At 40.2% G+C, this 19510-nt stretch overlaps 1 protein-coding gene across 16 annotated transcripts in view; it reads right to left on the minus strand.

Moving 5' to 3' along the window:
• The window catches only part of ANKRD44 (ankyrin repeat domain 44), a 135565-nt gene that overhangs the window by 70350 nt on the left and 45705 nt on the right, over window positions 1-19510 (minus strand). For all 16 annotated transcript variants that reach the window (XM_032693982.1, XM_032693987.1, XM_032693977.1 and 13 more), the window contains exon 2: window positions 4766-4849. In XM_032693982.1, coding sequence (XP_032549873.1) covers window positions 4766-4849 — 84 coding nt within the window. The remainder of the gene's footprint in view (window positions 1-4765; window positions 4850-19510) is intronic.

Consider the following 19510-nt stretch of genomic DNA (forward strand, 5'->3'; position numbering starts at 1 on the left):
AGAGCAAATCAAAGTGTTTAACTGCGAGCACCAGCTGAAGGGGAAAGTCAAGCTGTGTAACTTATGTCTCGTGCTCTTTCTTCTGCTTGGTAATAATCAAGTTAAGGAATTCCTATCTGAAAATGCAGATCCTAGTTCCATCAGCTCTCGTCCTCACAGTCTTCAGTTTGGCCTCAGAAACAAATATTTTTCTGGACTGAGTCTTTAGTTGCCCATGAGGTAGAAAAGGCAAATACTTTGATCTCCTAGAGACAAGAAAAATTATCTGCTCTTTTTCCCCACATTTAACACTTGCCTTCTGTAAGGCTGACGGCAGCTTTCATGCGAGAAAAAGATAAATTTAACAATTAATTACTAATTCTATATTGAGACCGTAGGAACTGTTATCCTAATGAATGGAAATATTCTAATGTTTATGAATATTCAATGTAAGACTCAAAAGATAGACTTAAATAACTCCTCCATTTTTACAAACACAATATTAACTTTTGGGGGAGCTGGGGGGAAAGGCTGAAGGCATGGGAATGTACATCACATGTAAATGGATGGGAAAAGATTTAGAAAATTCAAGTATTTCAGGCTGATATTGCTGCCTCGCAAGAAAATAATGCAGCTACAGCCAAACCCTGCCATGAGACTTTGATGGCCTATACATCCTTAAGGGTCTCTAACATTCTGGGGACACTGATAACATGAGTCACCATGCTGTTGCAAAGCAACCCAGAAGATTTCAGACTTTCAGTCTCTCCAGCAGAATCTTTTCTGCAGTTCAAAAATTTTCTGTATAAAACATAAAGAAAAAAATTCTAACACACACAAAAAAAAATTAAGTCATGGTAGTTACATTGCATTGCAAACATCAATGTAATTTCATATTCAATTTCCTTACATAATTGAGAATTGTTCATAATATCTGTAGAAAAAATTGCTCCTATCACTTCCCACTTAAAGAAACAGTATATCAAACAGCACTACTAGAGGCTAAATACCACTGGAAACACAGCTATTACCTAGCACCAAACTGTCATACTGTGTCAAAGCAGAAGCCTTTCCAACTTCTTGGCTAAATCCTCCAGAAGACTTTCCAGCACAGCATAACTACATCTTAAAGAGGAGTATTTAATTCCAGCATAGCTTTATTCTCCTGCAAGGCTCCACAGCGCCAAAAAGAAAATCATGATTCCTTGGATGAGAGCAGAGATGAGGGTCTGGTATCCCAAGGTAACTGAAATACCACATTACAGTCTCTCTTAAGTCCCAAGTCAAATGTGTCACTCTAAATGACAAGCTGGTCTTCAGCTATCCCAAGCATGCAAAGCCTTTCAGACTCACAATCCTAAACATGTGTGCACTTGTACCTTCAAGCACTTATACCACCTCCAAAAATATGCTTAGCAATATTACAGAAATATATATATAACTTTTTTGTGTGTGTGAAGACCTGGATGTAGGGTGAATCCTCCTGACGAAGGCAGTCCTGCAAATCTATGCCTTACCAAGCAGAAAAATGTGTAAAAGAAGTAATAAACAGCATACATACATACATGTCTCTCCATAGTGAGATCCTTCTTGCCCTCCTTACCCATAATAAACATTCACACAATTATCTCTTGATGCTGATGAGCAGCAAGAAGCATCTGCAGCTTCTCCAGCTGGCAGAGCATCGAGCAAAGAGGCTGCAAGGATCAAGCCCAAAAGGCTGTACCAGCAACTGTGCCCCAGCAGCAGAAACAGAAGCACCCATGTTTTGGGAAAGCAAATGTTGCCTTCAACAGTCTCACCGGTGGAGTGAGGTAGCACACCAGTTACTTTCCCAAAAATAAAAATCCAGAGACATCGAAGTTTTAAATATATTTTGTGTTTTTAGGGTTCTATCCAAGAGAAAACGCAGGATTAGGGGATAAAAAATAAAAACAGAGGGAATTAAATGTCTGGTTTGGCTTGCAAACATCACATTAGTTATAGGGAAGAATACTGGAAGGGGTTTTGACTTTTTTTGTTTGGCTTTAGATATTTTGAGGGGAAACTGGAAGACTAAGATGAAAATGGAAATTTCACAGGAAGATTTTGGTTTATAACATCACACGAAAGAAATGGACTTTGCAGATGTAGGGTGCTGCACAGCTGCATGTATTACAAATCCCAAATAACAAGGGGTTACAACTGGATCCAGAGTAGTCCCTGGATTCTGGGAGTCATTCTCTCCCACTCTTCCCAAAGTAAAAATAGCACCCTAAAATATCCCCACCTACACACACAGAGCATGATCACCCTACTATTTCTAAATGCACCAAACAGCAAATGTAGACAATGCCTACCTGAAACTAGTCTGGCAGTCTAGATAGTGCAACCAATATTGCAAATGTCCTGGGAAAACAGGCTGCTGAACACTGCCCACAGGCAGACCACATTTCCCAAGGAAACAGTGCACATTTGGTACCCCACGGTAGGGAATTGCTTACCGAGTATAACAGCTAAGGATAACAGTGTCCGTGCCCTCAGGGTGCACATGCTCCCCCCAAAGCACAGCTGGGGACTGGAGAGGTCACAGTGAAAATTGTGGTGGCAGAATGAACTAAAACCACACTTGTAAGCCAAACAGTCACAGCTTTCACTTTGTTGCAACATGGAATTCACAATTATAGCAGCATCCAGAAATGTAGCCATTTCTATCAACATACACTTCCCAGCTTGGAAAGATAATAATTATTTTACCAGACCAGAAAAAAAAAAAAAAAAGTAGTAGCATGCTAAACTTCTGATTTCCTCCAAGATTTCCTCCAAACTCTTTCCTGAGATTAATTTTCTCTTAGGAAGTATGCACATACATTCCTAATTTTGTGGAGTTTCTCTATGCGCTTTTTGTTCTATCTTCCAAATACTTCTCTTGCTGCAGATTCCAAAAAACCAATTTTTAAAACTCCAGAAATTCTCAGAGCTTGCTACAAACCAGCCTTTTATTTTGTATCCCTGTCCTACCTATATTTAAACTATTCCAATGTTAATGGAGCCAACCAAAATGATCAACAAAGGACAAATCGCTGCCAAACAGTGTCAGAGTTTCCTCTCACGTGAGCAACCAAACACTAACATGGAAGTAATTAAAAACACCCTTAAAATAGAAACAGAAGCACGCAATGCAAATTGCCAGCTCACAGCACAAGGGAGGGAAATCTTTTGGTCTTTCTTTAGTGATATTTTAAGCAATTAACACTTGTCTGCAGTCACTATTCAGAGCACAATCTCCACGTTTCACGCTGACCAGTATTTTTCTAATTACTCAAAAGAAAAGGTTTGTGTTTTGCTCCTGACAAAATAGCTGTTCAGGCAAAGCATTCTTGGATGGATTTTGAGTATTGTAAATAGTGTTCTGGGCAGACCATTCAAGTTCAATGACTTTTTTTATTAAGTACCATGGTACTCATCTGCAAAATATGTATTCCTCATCTATATCACACCTGACAGCTGAGAGCATCTCCCTGGCAATCATCACTACACACTTGCAGCCAAAGGATAGAAAAACATTTGAGAAGCAGGCAACAATCTTGTGCAGGAAACAGTATTTTAAAAAACAACATGAAATGCAGAGGAACTACAACATTCACCTAGTTTGTTGTGGGGTTTTTGTTTAGTTAGTTTGGGGCTTTTTGTTTGTTTTTTTTAGACCAACAGCAAAAACAAATAAAGAAGAAACTCAAGGGAAATGATTCTTTAATGAAGCACTTTTAGGAACTTTTAACAAAACAACCAGATACTGATAATCACAGGGAAAGCCTAATGTCAAGGTCTTGGATCAGATTCCCAATTTAAAACAGAAGCAAGTCTTTCTGCTCTTGACAGCAAACGGAGTGGAGCCATAGTCAGCCAGATCTGTAGGATCACTTCTCCAGTTCCTTTCGGCAGCTCCGAACCAACAGGTTGGACCCCACTACCTGCAAAAGTTTCAGTGCCAAGACTAAACCAGACCAAGTGCTGGTGTTAGCTATAAATAAACTGAAGACTTTATGTCAGAGAAAGACATGAAGGAAAGGAGGGTTGATTCAAAAGTCCAGGAAACACCTGGAAATCATCATTCTGCTTCTACTTTATATTCTCACCACTTTCAGAGGCCGCAGATCGTAGTCAGGACTGACAGGATTCTAACAGTATGGATTTAAGTTAGAATTGAAACGGGGGGGAAAAAATATCCAAACTTCTGCAAAAAGACCAAGTTCAAATGGAGATATTTTCCTCCAATACCAAAGTACTTAAATACTACTGCTTTACAGCTGCTTACCATTCTGGCTAGAGTAAGCCAATCTCCAGAACAGTAATTCCTCTGTGGTCAAATTATGGCCAAGATTCTGCTTCCTTGCCTCTCACTGCTGAGACCTATGTGAAGCTTTACTTTAAGCACAGTCAAAGGCTGAATAACAGCTCCTGATCTGCAAAGGCTCTTCACAAAAGGAAACTCTACAGAGAGTAAAAATATGCAGTTTTCAGCTGTTTTCATTCATTTTCTCAGTCAGAGAAAAAAGTGTCCCTGACTGACCTGCACATTTGGAATAATTACCATACAGTAAGAAAATTTTAAAGTCAACTGTTGGAGACAATTATATTTCAGACCACTACTTAGGATTCCACTGAAGTCCCAAATTTCTGACTTCCCAATCATTTTCATTCTGTTATGTGTTAATTACTAAGGACATTTTCCATACTGCCATTGTAACAGCCCATAAGCACAGCCCTTATGTACCACAGGCACATAACATGCCCAGTCACGTACCAAGGCGTTGACATCCTCAGTTTTGTAGATCAACATCCGGATCTCTTCTGGATCACCACTGAAAATCGCTTGGACCAGTGGCGGCTGGAAAAACAAAACAGAAGCAGCAGCATTACAGGTTTGTTTATTTTCTGCTTAAGAGGAGAGCATCTTATTCCCGCTAACATTTACTAATGTTGCCTCCAGACATTTTATGACCCCAGCGACAAATCACCAAGAGTATCTCATCAGTAAGAGCTATCAGTTTGCTCGAGGATAAACTGAAATCATGGCATGTTTGTACATATAATGAGTGTGTGTGTGTGCACAAACAGAGACCCCCATTAGAATGGCAACTTTTGTCAACAACATGCAATTAGCCCAGATGTTCTCCTTGGCATGTAAGGGGAAAACTAATTACATCAGATATTGCTGCATGTTTGCTGTTGGCACAGATTAATGGTCATGCAATACACATTTAGAAACAGAACATTATGCAGATAATGAATTTCTGGGCAATTACTAAACATCTTGCGTTTTTTTTTTTACTGAATAAATATGCAACAAGCACAGTTAATTTTAACCACCCAAGAAGCAAAATAATTATCTTATTGTTCCAAGTCTGTTATTATGCTATTATGGATCAGAATGCATAAATAAATAAATCGGGCATACAGGAGAAACAATATGCCACACATTCCTCTGGCAGTGCTGGCTCCACCCATCAGTGAGAGGGAGCTGCATATGCTCAACTGTCCCATTACACGTCCAGAGCTGGGAATTTCAGTCCTTCTGGCTACGTTTGTTCTGGACCCCCAGCAGCAAATATTTGAGTTATTGACCAAGCTGGCAAGACGTGATCCGCTGAAGTAAAAGAATAAAAATCTTGCTGCTGGAGATCAGAAAAAGAAGGGGACAAATTACAAAGATCCCTGTTCCCTGGAGCAATTGCTGAAACGGGAGATGGCCCCACTTGCACCATGACCCTTCCTGAAGGCAGTGTGGGCACCCCCCAGTCTCACTGCCCACCTCCAGGTTGTCTCATGGTCCTACTGGCAAAAACAGAGTTTGTGGTGCCGTGCAATCACCAGAATCTAAAATAACCCTGCAAAATGGAAGCATGCATGCCTACTTAAGCACATAAAACCACAACAGTTCTTGAGACTCTTCAGAATTTAACTCTCTTGTAAACAGGTTCTCTCAAAATTCACAAACAGGTTGAAAGAACAAAGAAAATACCATTTTTCCCCCTATCTTTTCACTGCAAAACTCATCAAGTTCAAATGTGGAAAATACATTTCTAAGTTAATGATGTCTATTTTAAGACATATTAATCCCTTATGTCCTTGAGAAACATTCACACTGGAATTTAATTCTTGCCACTCCTCCAATGGAAAAAGGACTAAAGCAGCATCTCTTATCACAACTGTCTGCAGTCTTATGGATTGTTGTGGGTGTTTGAAAAAGAAAGGAAGAAAAAAAAATAGCATTTCACTTGACCCATTTAGCATGTTTCCTTCCCAGCCCATGTCAAAATGGCCAGAGAGACTATTTCCCACTGAAGGATGCTCAGAGTCTGTTCCCTTCTCTCCTAATACTAACAGCTATGAAGAATCAGTGAATGTTTATGAAATCACAATGCTCACACCAAAATATTTTCATTTCATGTACATTTATAATAATATTTAAATTTAAAAAAAAAATAAGAGGAAAGCAGAGAACTCCTCAATTTCAAGCTGAATGGCAACACAACCCACTGGCCAAGCAACAAATACCCCCAGCAGCTTGGATTACTCTCTGAACTCATTTGCAGGGATGCCCAGCACTAAACAAAAGGTATCAGCCAGGCTCTGATGGCATTTCAGCTGAGACCTCAGACACAGGTAAGAGAAAAGAGAGAAAAAACCCTCAAATTTCAAACGGATTGGATTTAAAAAAGAAAGTTCAAATGCTGTTACAAGTGACATTTTTCTTTTAAAAGGGAAAGAGTAAAGTACTGTTCATTGGTACATTAAAAAAGAGAGGAAGATCTACAATAATACACTTTGACCCGTTATCCCTCTGCCAGAAATCTGAATCAGACACTTGGCTTTACAGGAAATGCTTGACCTTTTTAATTAGTACCAGCTACTTAACACAGAAAGCAGATTGATAATAACACTGCGTTCTTTAGACTTGTGACATTTATAAGATCCTCATCTCAATTTATGTCCACCACACCATGGTCATATCTACCTGCAGTATTTATTGTGCCTCTGAAGCAGGTTATAAGTCTCACACCACTGATACACATAATCTTTGCTGACAGGAGAAAGTTGCCATATACCCATTATAAAGGCCTTAGTCCTTCAGCCCGTTTTCCTCATAATTTACCTTTTATAAATTAATTACAATAGAATATTTCACCGCTAATTGTAACAGCAAGAGACAGAGACAATGGGGAACTATCAGAGCCTGCAATTGGAAAGGATAGATAAAACCAGTACAGGTTAATAATCATCTTGAGTCACTGCTGTGCAGCCTCCAATTGGCCATTTTCCTAATTTACTACATCATTATTCCACTTCATTTCCCAAGGTATTAGTTTTGAAGGGAGACACATTATTGTCAAGGAAATTTTATTACATATTAAGACATGTTTCAAGGTAAGATGCTCAGTCAAGCATGATGCCCTGTTTGGGGAAAATATGTCAGAAGTCTGTTGCAGTGTTGTTGCTGCAATTTGAGGTCAGAACTGAGAACCTGCATCCGCATCCATCAGCACAATGGAAAAAGTATTGCTCCATTCAGCAGCTGACAGTGATGGGATGGACCTTGTGCAGTTACACACACATTGATGATGGACGTCCAATGACCTGAACAGATTACTTCTTTGATCTTCACTGATTACCACATTCGTGCATGAATGACTTCAAGTAACTTCTGTGTTTTTTTTTTTTTTTTCCCTTCCTAATTATCAAAGAAAGATAAAGTATATTTTTGGAAATAATTTCTAAAACCTGTGACACTATGAATGGGTTATTTCATTTATAGAAACATTTTACTTTAAAATTCTTCAAATTCAGAGGTTCTTAAAACACTCATAAAGAATTAAAAAGCACAAGCACAGAGCAGGTTATATAAAACTATTATTAGAATTAAGCAAGGGTGCAGGGTTTTGGAATGATGAACAACTGTTTCGTCATCTCAGCTCTCTGGAGCTTCCAAATCCTTAAAGAGAGTTTCAGCTGGGAGTGTTCACATTTTTTTCTGAGAATATACTCCAGCAGCTAGCAAAACCCTTTCCATGCTACTTTTTCTACAGAGTTATTACGATAAGTACAAAATTTATCAACAAGTTTTATTAGACTGTTTTTTACTTTGTGCTGTAAAAAGCATTTTAGTAAAAATAAAATTTTACCTGGAGACATCTTCCAATGTTGCAACATATCCCTATCTTTATGGCTCATGGGGCTATCACAAGGACTTCAATCCACCAGGGAAAATTAACTTGTTGAACTGAAGGCATAATTATTTCAGCAACAGAGAACTTAAACCCACGTGGAAGAATGTCTTGTGGCTCAGCTGGTGTCCACAGAGCCAAGCCACACTGACAGAGTCCAGCACTGGGAAATTCTCCTCCATAGATCTGACAGCACAGGGGACAGCAGACACTATTACCAAGTGGCATTGGCAAGTCTCTGAACTCCAGATGAGATGCAGTATTTAAGGGGACTGTTTCAACTATCATTTTAATTACTATGTTTAAAGTGGGGGCTGAATCTCCTAGCAAACCAGTTAGTATTCTTGTTAAGTAACAAATAACTAACATATATTAAATATTTTACCTTGATTTTAGACATCCTGACTCACAAACAAGGACTTATTTAAGCCATATTTTTGTTTGACAAGAGCTGAAGGGGGATTGGGAAAGGAGAATCGATTGCCATGCCAATTTGATACAATATACTGTCACTTGGTCTTGTGAGTGAAAAGAAGTTATATATTGATCCTTTACTAGATCTAATTGCATTACATCAAGTTCCTGAACTAAACACTTGTATATGTCCATGTATTCATTTCTCTTTAACTAGCAAGGCAGTGTAGCAAGACACGCAATCATTTCCAAGTGGTATTGATTTTGACAATGTTTTGCCAAACACCTTTTTCTGTAGGTACTCCCATTAATCAAGATTACAAGGTTGTCTGCAATGTCACATCACGTATATATATTTCCTTCCACTGGTCACAGCAGACGACTCTTCCTAATTTTAGTTTAGGACTTTCTCCCTCTGAGCATACAGCACGTGAATATCTGAAATACTGTTTTAACTTACCAGTCTGTATTAGTGAACAGTCATTAACTAGATTTCTCTTCATTTTCAGAGTGCATTTCCCTGATGCTCAGTATTTATACAGTTCCATGTACACAAATTACTCAATACTAATAATTTTTAACAGGCCTTGTAGTCTTTTTCATTTGCATCAGGGGTTAGCCTTTTACTGTGTTTGAGGAATTAATTGCTGGGTAAATACAAAAAAGTTTACTATTGATTTGTTATTTCAAAGAGTGCCTTTCTGTTATTGGAATTTCTGTATACTGACTTCTGACAGCAAAGTACTTTCACAGAGCTGGTATCTGGAGAAGAATGCCCTTGGTTGGTTGCTAAGGGATGTTTCAGAGCTATTACAGATTTTCACAGAGAGACTTGTCCAAGCTACTGAAAGGCCAGCAGAGAGAATCAAATCTGTAAATAGGGTATACTGGTTCTCTGGAAGCACCTTGGCAAACTAACAGCATTGTTAAGTGAGTGAATGTACTCACCTGGGACATTTATACTGAGCAGATCAATAAATACCCTGTATGCTGCAACATTTCAAATACGGCAGGAAAAAAATATTTCAATTCATTTAATTCTACCTTCTTATGTCCTTCCACGTTTTGCAGACTAGCCAAATGATTTAAGGATTGCACATCAATCCACTGCAGAAAGGACAGCATGTATGCCTACACATGGCTACTTATTTCAATTTGTTCCACCCCATTTCAGTGCTCAAGGACTAACACACTTACATGACACTCAGAGGTATTCAACAAAACACAGGTCAACATTCCCCAAAGTAAGAAAAGCTCTGTGTAGATGGCACTTACAAACTGAGAGATCTTCAGTTGTTTTTAGGCTGGCATTTAAAGGACACAACTGTGCTCTGACACTTTTCCTAGACCAATGACTTTATAACTTGCTGCCATGCTGTGCTCTAAGTTGTTTAGAGGGATGTAATGGGCATTTAAGTTTCACTGCAAGAAGTGTTAGTTTTTCCTGTAATGGCCCCCCATTTCTTTCCATGTCATTTATAACAGCTTCTCCAAAACCTCAGGCTGCATTCATCCTTCAGACTATAAAAAGGACTTTAGTGCCAATGGCACAGGGCACACAGGAGCAGTGGAGAATCGATCACTGCTTCATTTGCTGTTATGCTCTCCTGAGACCAGGAAAAAACTTATACATAAACTGTAACTAGAGCATATGTTTAGCTTCAAGAGTAACCTTGTACCTAAACTTTTTAAAGAAAGAGGAGCTGGAGGGGGCTGTCTGCATTTGCCTGGACAACACAGGATCCTGAACCTGCCCACAGCCTCAGTGCTGAAAGCCTGTCCCTCCAATGATTTGATTCAAATGATGAATGGCAACTTCAACAAAACAATGCTCGGTGACCAAATGGAAAATACCCCAGTGCAAACCTGTGGCTCCCAGTATGGTCTAACCCTAAGGGACACGTTCTGAGCAGCACCAGTGGCATCAGGAGAGGATGTCTGCAAGGACAGCAGTGTGGTACAAACAGTGTTTGTGTTCAGTGCTTTCTCCCCTCCCCTCAAGATTAGTCAAATGCTCAGTAATGCAGAAGTGGTTCCTAAGTAATTTTTCATCAATGTCTGAATAATTCATTTAATGCTAACATGGTCCATAGGTAGTTTCCACTTAGGTATGCACTCAGCCTTTCCCACAGTGGCTTCACAAATGGAGACTTGAATATTTGCAGAAATACTTGGTACAAAATTAGTTGAAATAACAGCAATTCTAACATGATCATCAGACACTGCCATTGCTGGTAACATTACAAACCTGAATTTAATCACTGGCATACATTGCTAATTGCATGACAATCACAAACAAACAGCTACCAAAATAGAGCAGCTCCAACCTTAATCTGCTGGATAGTCAGGCAGCTTGTGCAGGCTGCAAGGCCTCAGGGCAGCATGGTCCAGGGGAGGACCTGCATCCTGGGAGGACTCCCACCCCTCCAGATGAATTCAGCTGGGTGCCTGGTATCCAGCACTGATCAGGTTCAGAGGCTGGAATTACAGCCTACCAAAACCACCCTTTTGCATGTTGTGAAGGGAAAAATCACATCACCAGCTTTAGGTGAATGAGTATACTTTGCAAAACCCCAAGTTCTCCTTCATTACTAATATTGCACAGCATTAGGGAATGGAAAAGTATGACCACTGGCAAAGGGTTAAAGTAAGTAGTAACAATAAAGATATTTGAAACAAGACTGTTTGATGATGAGCTGACAAACACCTTCCATTAAGGATCTCGTTTTGAATATTGCTTACACTAGGTTTGGAAAAGAACAGCCTGAACTGCTTAGAGCATGGCTCAACCCTGAAAAGGGAGCAGGGCTGTCATGACACATCCTGCATCACATGCTTTTAAATGATTTCCCCTCCAACACCAGTCAAGCCTTTGCAATGACAAACTGGGCTTGAGACTGGAAATCCAGGCTGTACTTCCACAGGCTTCTGGCTCTCTGATCCCTCTCAGCAGGGCCCTGATGGCTTTTGCTTACACCCCACCCACAAAACTCTGTGTCTCTGGCCAGACAGAGAAGACAATAGATCTGATTCTATAATTACACATAATCACAAATGATCATTTAGTGAGTGATGTGCAAACCAGACTACACTTCAGTACACTTCCCCAGAAACACACTCCTTGTGAAGTAACGAGCATAAACCAGCTTTACACTCCTGCCTCCCCACCACCCCTGCACCCTCCCGTTCTGGTCCACTCTGTGCCCAGCCCTTTCCTCCCTTCTACTCATCTTCTCCAAGAGGTTCAAACCTTGGCTTCTCTCTCTGCTGCCCCATTTCCATGCTGCTGGAGCAAGGGAGCTGAAGTTCTTGGGTGATACACACTTGAACACCTTCAATTGCAAATACGCACTATCAAACACACGCTTGTATTTCAACCAAGTGAGGAAGAAAGAAAACAAAAATTGAGACAGCTGAAACTTCAGCCCAACATTCATTTGGTCAAGCCTTCACGATACTTAAAAAGGAAAATAGTCAGGATTGACCCCGCTTCTGCAATGCTGGATCAAGTCTGGTATTTCTGTTTGCACAATTTCTGATATGCCATTCTGGATGGTGCAAAACAAGCCTCTCAGCAGATCTATTTCTGGCTGTTAGCTTGGCTCCAGATTTTGGCTGCCTCCCATTTTTCATTATGAAGCCTATCAACTGCCCCAAGAATTGCTTATGTTTCCAGGTGAAGCGAAGGTTACATCCTGCCATTCCTGGAATCCTGAAGTTCCTCTACACACCAAAAGCACTGCATGTTGCCTATGTTTTGTTAAACTTATCAGTTAAAGGCACCAAAATAACTCATGGCCTGTTAAATTTAGATCACTTCTAAAAAGGAAAAGCACTAAGACTTTAATTCAGCTTGCCCAGTGTCCTTTCCTTCATTCTCATTAGTCTTGATTTAACTGGTGGGGTTTTGTTTTAGTTTTGGTATTTGGAGTTGGGGTTGGTGGGGGTTTTTTAAGTGCCCCCAGATCAGATCAGAAAATTAGTTAATAAATTCTGTCCTACATTAATCAAGTGGAGAGAGACTCAGCATGATGCAGACTAGTTAAAATAAGAAAGCTTTTTCAAATGAGACAAAAATAAACATAGTAGCATAACATTTGCTATATTCACCAGCATTTGTTACCCATTTTAGTGAAGAAGAGTCTACCACAGACAGCATAATAAGATTTCTTGAAATACCTACAAAGATCGAGGATAATCGATCTAATGGTACCCTGAATTTTTCCTGTCCTCTTGAATTTGTTCAAAGTTTCTTGGGGTTTTGTCTTGATACAAACTGTGTCTTGTGTAACAGTACTGTGTTATGTATCAGTGACACCATTAAACAGTCATGGATTGTAATGGCACTACCAAAAAAAGGATCCAATTTTTTTTTATGCATTCTCAGCAGTGAGTGCTGCACTACTTAACCATTTGAGTACTTCTTGTCATACCTGTATTTTGTCTCCCAGAGCTTTTGCCTTTTTTTTTCTACCCTTCTTTTATTTTTCCCCCCTCCCCCATAATCCAGTCATTTAGGCAGAAGCAGGGAAGGGGTCCTGGCACCAAGGCAGTGTTTCTGAACAAGAACATAGCAGAAAGTAAAATCTCGGGGCATAAATTCCAGCTGGTGTAAATCAGCTTAAGAGAACTCCCAACTGAAAGGCCCTTTGCCATGTTACACTACCTGCCTTCCAAAGGGCCCTGCATTTTCTCCCCACCAGAAGCACAGTTGAGAGGTGGCCAGGCAGCACAAGGTTATGAACCTCAAGAGAAATAAAACGTTCAGCAGCAGAACAGAGCAACAGCAACCCCAGTGAGAGGTCTGCTCCTTGTTAGACGTTTAAGAATAAAGCAGTTAGGGGAGAAGCTCACTTAAAAAAACATCAACTCTGCCAAAAGCTTCATTTCCTGCTCAGTTATCTTCAAACACATTTCAAGCGCACCAGCAATTTTTATTTTTTTTTTTAACCAGTTGCTTAAGTGTTAAATTCCACAAGCAGAAAAAAAAAAAATTATCAAAACTGATTCTTTGTGCAGGGGGAACGAACAGGTCCATGCTGGCTGCAGCTGTCAAACCCAACCTGAGACATCTCCTCCGTTCAGTGGCCCCACATCCTCTGGAGACCTGATATCCTGCCTTTACCCGACCCTACCAGCAGCAATGGCAACCAAGTAGAAAAAAAAGAAACGGAAATGCTGCAAGTTTATCTTCCTTTAGTTTATCACTTGTGAAACCATGACTTACCCCTCTTCCTTGCGAGACAAGGACTGCTACACACACTGCAGCTGCTTTAAGCAACCTTTTCATACTCCTCCTTCAATGCAGTAACACAGAGAGACCTCCCTGTCATCTGGCAGCCTGGACACTCAACAGTACAGAGAAACAGTCCACTCTCTCTCTTACTCTACTGTAATTAAGTGCTTTATCTGATATATGCAGCGTGCATTGACACTCATCACATGCTCTAATAAAAATCCTTTCGTTTTTAGAAATTTAGTCCTGATTTAGAGAACTATGGAGTGGCATCTGATCCTGTAACATCTTACTCTGTAAGATTAGAACTTCCGCTGGTTAGCTGGGTCTGGTTTATGTTACTGTACACACAAAGGAGGCAGCTATGAAACAGAGAGTGCCATAATAAATTTGCAGATACTTCTGAACTACAAGAGACGACACAAGGACGTTGGAGGGCAAGATCAGAATTTATAACCACCTTGACAAATTATACAAACAACTAGGCTGGAGGAAGAGTAGGACACTGTTCAGTATGGAAGAGAACACAGCATGCCTGTTAGTGAGAAATCCAGAGCTGTTACACAGCAGTTCTGGGTAAGAAAGAATTTGGGATTGCAGTTTATTAACTGAATGTAACTGAACAACATTATGAAAGAGGAAGAGACTTAAATTAGGATTAAGACTTGCAAAACACACAGTAGTCCTATCACACAGCTCAGTACTGCTTAGGCTGTGACTGGAGGGAGACATTTAGTCTGGGGCACTACTTGACTTGAAGACCAAAACAGAGCTCTAAACCATGATTTACAGGGAAAATCTAAACAGATCAGAGCTGGTCAGCATACACAAAAGAAAATGTAAAGGAAACACGAGAACAATTTGCAATACATAAAAGCTTGTTACTAAAAGAAATCATTTGTTTTCCCCACCCAAGGCATACAGAGCTTGAATGGCTGCATCCAAGGAAGATGTGTTCCTGCTCCACTAAGGGCAACACGAAGCAGGGCACTGGTTACCAATTTGAGTTACAAACTGTGAACTGTAGAAGACCATATTTTAAAAATAGATCTAGTCCAACAATCACTGAAAGTCAAAGGTATTATTTTCTGTAGGCTTCAGTGGGCAAGAGATTGAACCAATGAAAGCAAAAGAGGCCAAAATTCACACCACATTTACATAAATATGAAAGTTAATGCAAAAAGGATAAGCTAGAGCAGAAATCAATAATTTTATTTTTTTTTCCCAAAAGTTCAAAGGGAGTCTAGTGCCTTTGGGTAGAAACACACCTGGCATGATTCCAGCAGAATTTCAGATCCCATCTCATTTACTCATCAGAAGGTAATTATAGCTATGGGGGTTTTTTCAAGTGTACTCATACACAGATATTAAGGACATATATTTTGCACTCACGATCTCACATGTTCTTGAAACTCATCTTCCTCTTAGCAGCGATCTGCAACACTTCCAAGGTCCTGCTGTCATGGGTGTCTAAACCAAGCCTCAGACAATAGCAAACCTCCAGGGTTATGAAAACAACATAAGAGAGGGACAAGACATTTTAGGGACTTGAGCACGATCTAAAACACTGTACCATTACCACTGTATTACAGGTGGATCTTGCTTGGGTTCAAGCAACTTCCCCTTGTGTTGCACATCACACACAGAGTGCCTCACCTCTGCCTGTCTCCTAAACACTACAGTGCAGCTCATTCCACACTCATCCCACCCCTGCCACCTCCAGAAAAACTCATAAAATCTCTCACATCACTTTCTCTTACATAGCCAGTGTCAAATATACTTTAAAAGACATTAAAGACTAATGTTGATGTTTCCTGATTTCTCTTACAGGGTGGTGGATTTCACACTGCGCTTGAAGAGCACCACAGTCAGTTATTACTGTTTTCAAAAACACTAAAATCCTTTGCAGATTTTAGTCACTGGTATTTGCTTTTTGCATAGCTAGTATAAAATTCAGATTAAATATGTTTAACTACTGAGGCTGATGACAGTGTTATTTCCATTAATAGCAGAGTAACTATGTGTGAACATGAAGATCAGTTCATAACAGCATTTCATCTCTTTCTTTACATTAGGCATACTACAGTTGGCATGGAGCTCTGCTCAACAACCAGAGCAGATGTTTTACCTCTATTTTGAATCTGGAACAGATTAACAAAGTTAGCTTGATTCAACATATCCTGATAATATCCTTGTACTCAACTTCAGCCAAACTATTGAAGCTGACAGGAAAAAAAAAAAAATCAAGCAAAAATAAAGCTTTGCTGATGAATGCAATGTCAGGTAGCCAGGCCAAAGAAATGAAATGGAAATTTAAAAAGGTTTCAAAATTGTCTTCACTTCAGAAAACAATTCAGTATCTTCCTAGCATGATGAATCTGACTGCGACAAATCCAGCAGCTTCAAAATTACTTTGGACAGGCACAAATTAAACAGAAAGATGAGCCTGAGAGTTATAATGAGCTATTACAGTCTTTCTTCCAACAAGTTACCATTACTAGTTCTGAGCAGCTTTGTCTGGATACCCTCTGGAAAGCCTGCAAGATGTCTCTGAGACAACCCCGTGCCCTAAATACATCTCTGTATCTGGGAGAAGTTAACCTTGAATGCAAAGCATCAGCCAGAAGGGTAAGCATATGCATTCTTGCCAGATGAGGAACTAGGATACAAATCTTCTTCGTTCTATTTCTTCTCAAGTAGCTTCCAGCCATGGTCACAATCTCGTGCTGAAACCCTTCAGTATTAAGAAGAGAGGCAAGACAGAGGCTCAGTGCCCCAGCTCCCAACATGAACTGATTTTGTACATGCAGCTGTCTCTTCTCTGTTTTTTCCAGTTCCTATCATACAAATCAAGCAGTAATGTTGGCAGCCCAGCTTTGTTAGAGACCCTCTCTCTGTCCATATCGCATCTAGACACACTGATCCCCTCTGGTCTGGGGTAATTGTTGCCCAAAGAGAGCTTCCTCTTCTAGAGACAAAGGCTGTGGGGGTGCTCAGCCACAGAGTGACCATCCTGGCAAAGTCAAGGCAAGCCCCACTTATTTTTGATTAGTCTCTTTAGAGCCTCTTTGTAACACAGGAGGGCAAAAAAATCATCCAGTGAACAAAAATGAACACAAGAGAGGGAGGGAGTGCAGTCCACTTTCAGATGCCCTTCTGCAAAACAAGGTGGTTAGCAAAGCCAGAAAGAAGGGGGAAAAAAAAAAAACAGTTTTTACAAACCCCTTTTTAGACCCAAACTGCAGGTGCCATCTCTAATCCAAACCCCATTTTCAATTTTGCTAGAGAGGCCATAGCTTATGAAAGCTGAAAGTTAATTAGACTTGCTTAGCTTACACTTCAGCCTCTCATTTATTTTTTGTGAGCTATTCCACTTCAATAGTGAAAAGCTTACTGGTCTGTGTTGTTGTCATGCACCACCAGTCTGATACCAAAAGGAACGCTTGCAAAAAGAACACTTTCAAGCTTGACAAAAAGTAATTAGTTGGGTTTTTTTTAAAACAGATGTTTTTATATTAAAAAACAAAAACTGTGTATATCTTGAGTCTCTAAACAGTACCACTCACAATGTCCTCTCCAGCTCCTTCATGAATATTCCTGAATTAGTCTTGTCAAATTTATCTCAGTAAATATGCAACCTTACTACAAAATAAAAAGCAAACCACCACCACCACTTAATCAGCTGAAGCATGTAACTGCTTGCTGTCAAGGCAGTGGCAATGTGCTTAACACTCATTTTTGTCTGTGCTGTTAAGCAGGGCATTATTCTCTACCTCTCTCTAATGACAACAGCAGAAAGAGCTGGTAACAGCTTGATCAACTGCCTAATGAGATCCGGAAAGTTGAATTACAGTAACCTAGCTAAATGATAAAGCCAAAACAAACCAGAGGATTTCCCAATCCAGTCTGACTTTACCGTTCTTTTACGATTCCTTGGCCACCCACTTTGGCCACACCGTGGATGCCTGTGGTATTTGAACACTTCCTCTTCACAGAGAGCTCGTCGAGTCGTTTTGCCCATCAGAGAAGAGGATGTTTGAAGAAGAGCACAGGGAACGTGTCTGCACTGCCACTACTTATCCCAGGTAGCTTCTTTGAAAATGAGATATCTTTCTGGGATCACGCTAGGGGAAATGAACCCCATACATGAATTCAAGAAGAAGCAGCTATTGACCTTCTAAATCCCATATAAACGACAAAAGGGTCTGTGGAACTAAATTAGGATCTCAATGGATCTCCATCCATTTTCATAGATTTTTACAAGTGACTCAAGTAATGCATCAGAAACTAGTGAGATCTGAGAGCGTCTAAGCTAGGCCCAGGCTTAGCTCTTCACTTGCTCAACTCTTTTTCAAGAAACTGGTTTGGCAAACTAATATCTTATTTTTCTGTCTGGTTTATCCATTCTCAGGCTACCCTGCCCCTCTGATCTGCTAAACAAAGCAAATCTCTCTACATCTCACAACCTCCTCCTCTTAGTCCTTGAGAAGCTCTTGCCTGACTGTAATTGAAGACCTGCACGTCTCATTCTCTGATGTCTTGTTTACACTGGTGTATGTAGCTCACCACTCACTGGCTGCCAAACACTTCAGAACAGTATGTAGAAAAACATAGTCTTGCTGTGCCAAGGACCTTCAATTTTTCAGAACAAGACAAACAAAATTCGTTTAAGGACCACTTAACCTTTTCGCATTTACATTGATGGCAAAAATTTTTGAACTAATCTAAGAGACTGATAGCAATGTTTGGTGCTTTTAAAAACCCCAAGCATAGAAAGCTGCATCATCTTTCAGAGGGAGGAAAAAGTTTTCAGAGGGGTGGGAAAAGCTGTGCCATCTCACCATCTAAATTCACCATGATAGCAAGGAGTTAAAAAAAAAAAAAATTTAAAAAGGAAACTAAAAAAGGAAGTAGCCTGTTCCCAAAAGCCTGTCGAACTGCTTTCACTGAGAGTTTTGCATAGGGAAGTCCTGCTTGCAGCCTCTTTATGTAGGGTCCAGAATCCCTTCTCCTCTGGGGTGAGATGAGTAGATGACAGTTTTCTGTGCTATCTGCAAAGTCTCACAGACCAACTGAAACTACACTGTAAATGGGACCTGCCCAAGGGGAATTCAGTCCCAAGGCACCGAGCCAAACCGATGGTTGGCAGAGAGCTTTAAGCCATGGGAACATGGTGATGTTAACAAAAAAGGTGGATATACCCTCCTTCATCCCAGTGATATGCCTGTACAGATTATTTCAGGCTCATTAAACACAGGCAGAATCTCGAGGAAGTAACCAGAGAGGGGAGGGAAAAAGCAGCAAATTCTTCCTCCTGCTTTGGATTAGCCAGTTCTGCAGTCAAGACTTCAGATCTGACTGGACCAAAACCGGGACTGCACTGGTCCTGCCCCTCCAGCCTTCAGCAGGAAGAAGCTCTCTTGATACATGCCTTGAGTAAGGCATTTTCAGCAATCTTATATATAACCTAATTCAGAGTTCTAACTTCTAAGCTGGATATCTTGTAAAATTCAGGAGGTGAAATCCATACAGCCATAAGCAGCTGAGTGAAACACAGCAAATCTCTCATCCCTATCCGTGCCATAGCATTATGTAGACCATGGGGGCAGACTGTATGTTTCTGGTGTATTCTAACCTAACTCCAGCTCCTCTCATCCCTGAAACTGTTCAGGTC

The sequence above is a fragment of the Chiroxiphia lanceolata genome, chromosome 7 (genome assembly GCF_009829145.1).
Source record: "Chiroxiphia lanceolata isolate bChiLan1 chromosome 7, bChiLan1.pri, whole genome shotgun sequence".
Classification (NCBI taxonomy): domain Eukaryota; kingdom Metazoa; phylum Chordata; class Aves; order Passeriformes; family Pipridae; genus Chiroxiphia; species Chiroxiphia lanceolata.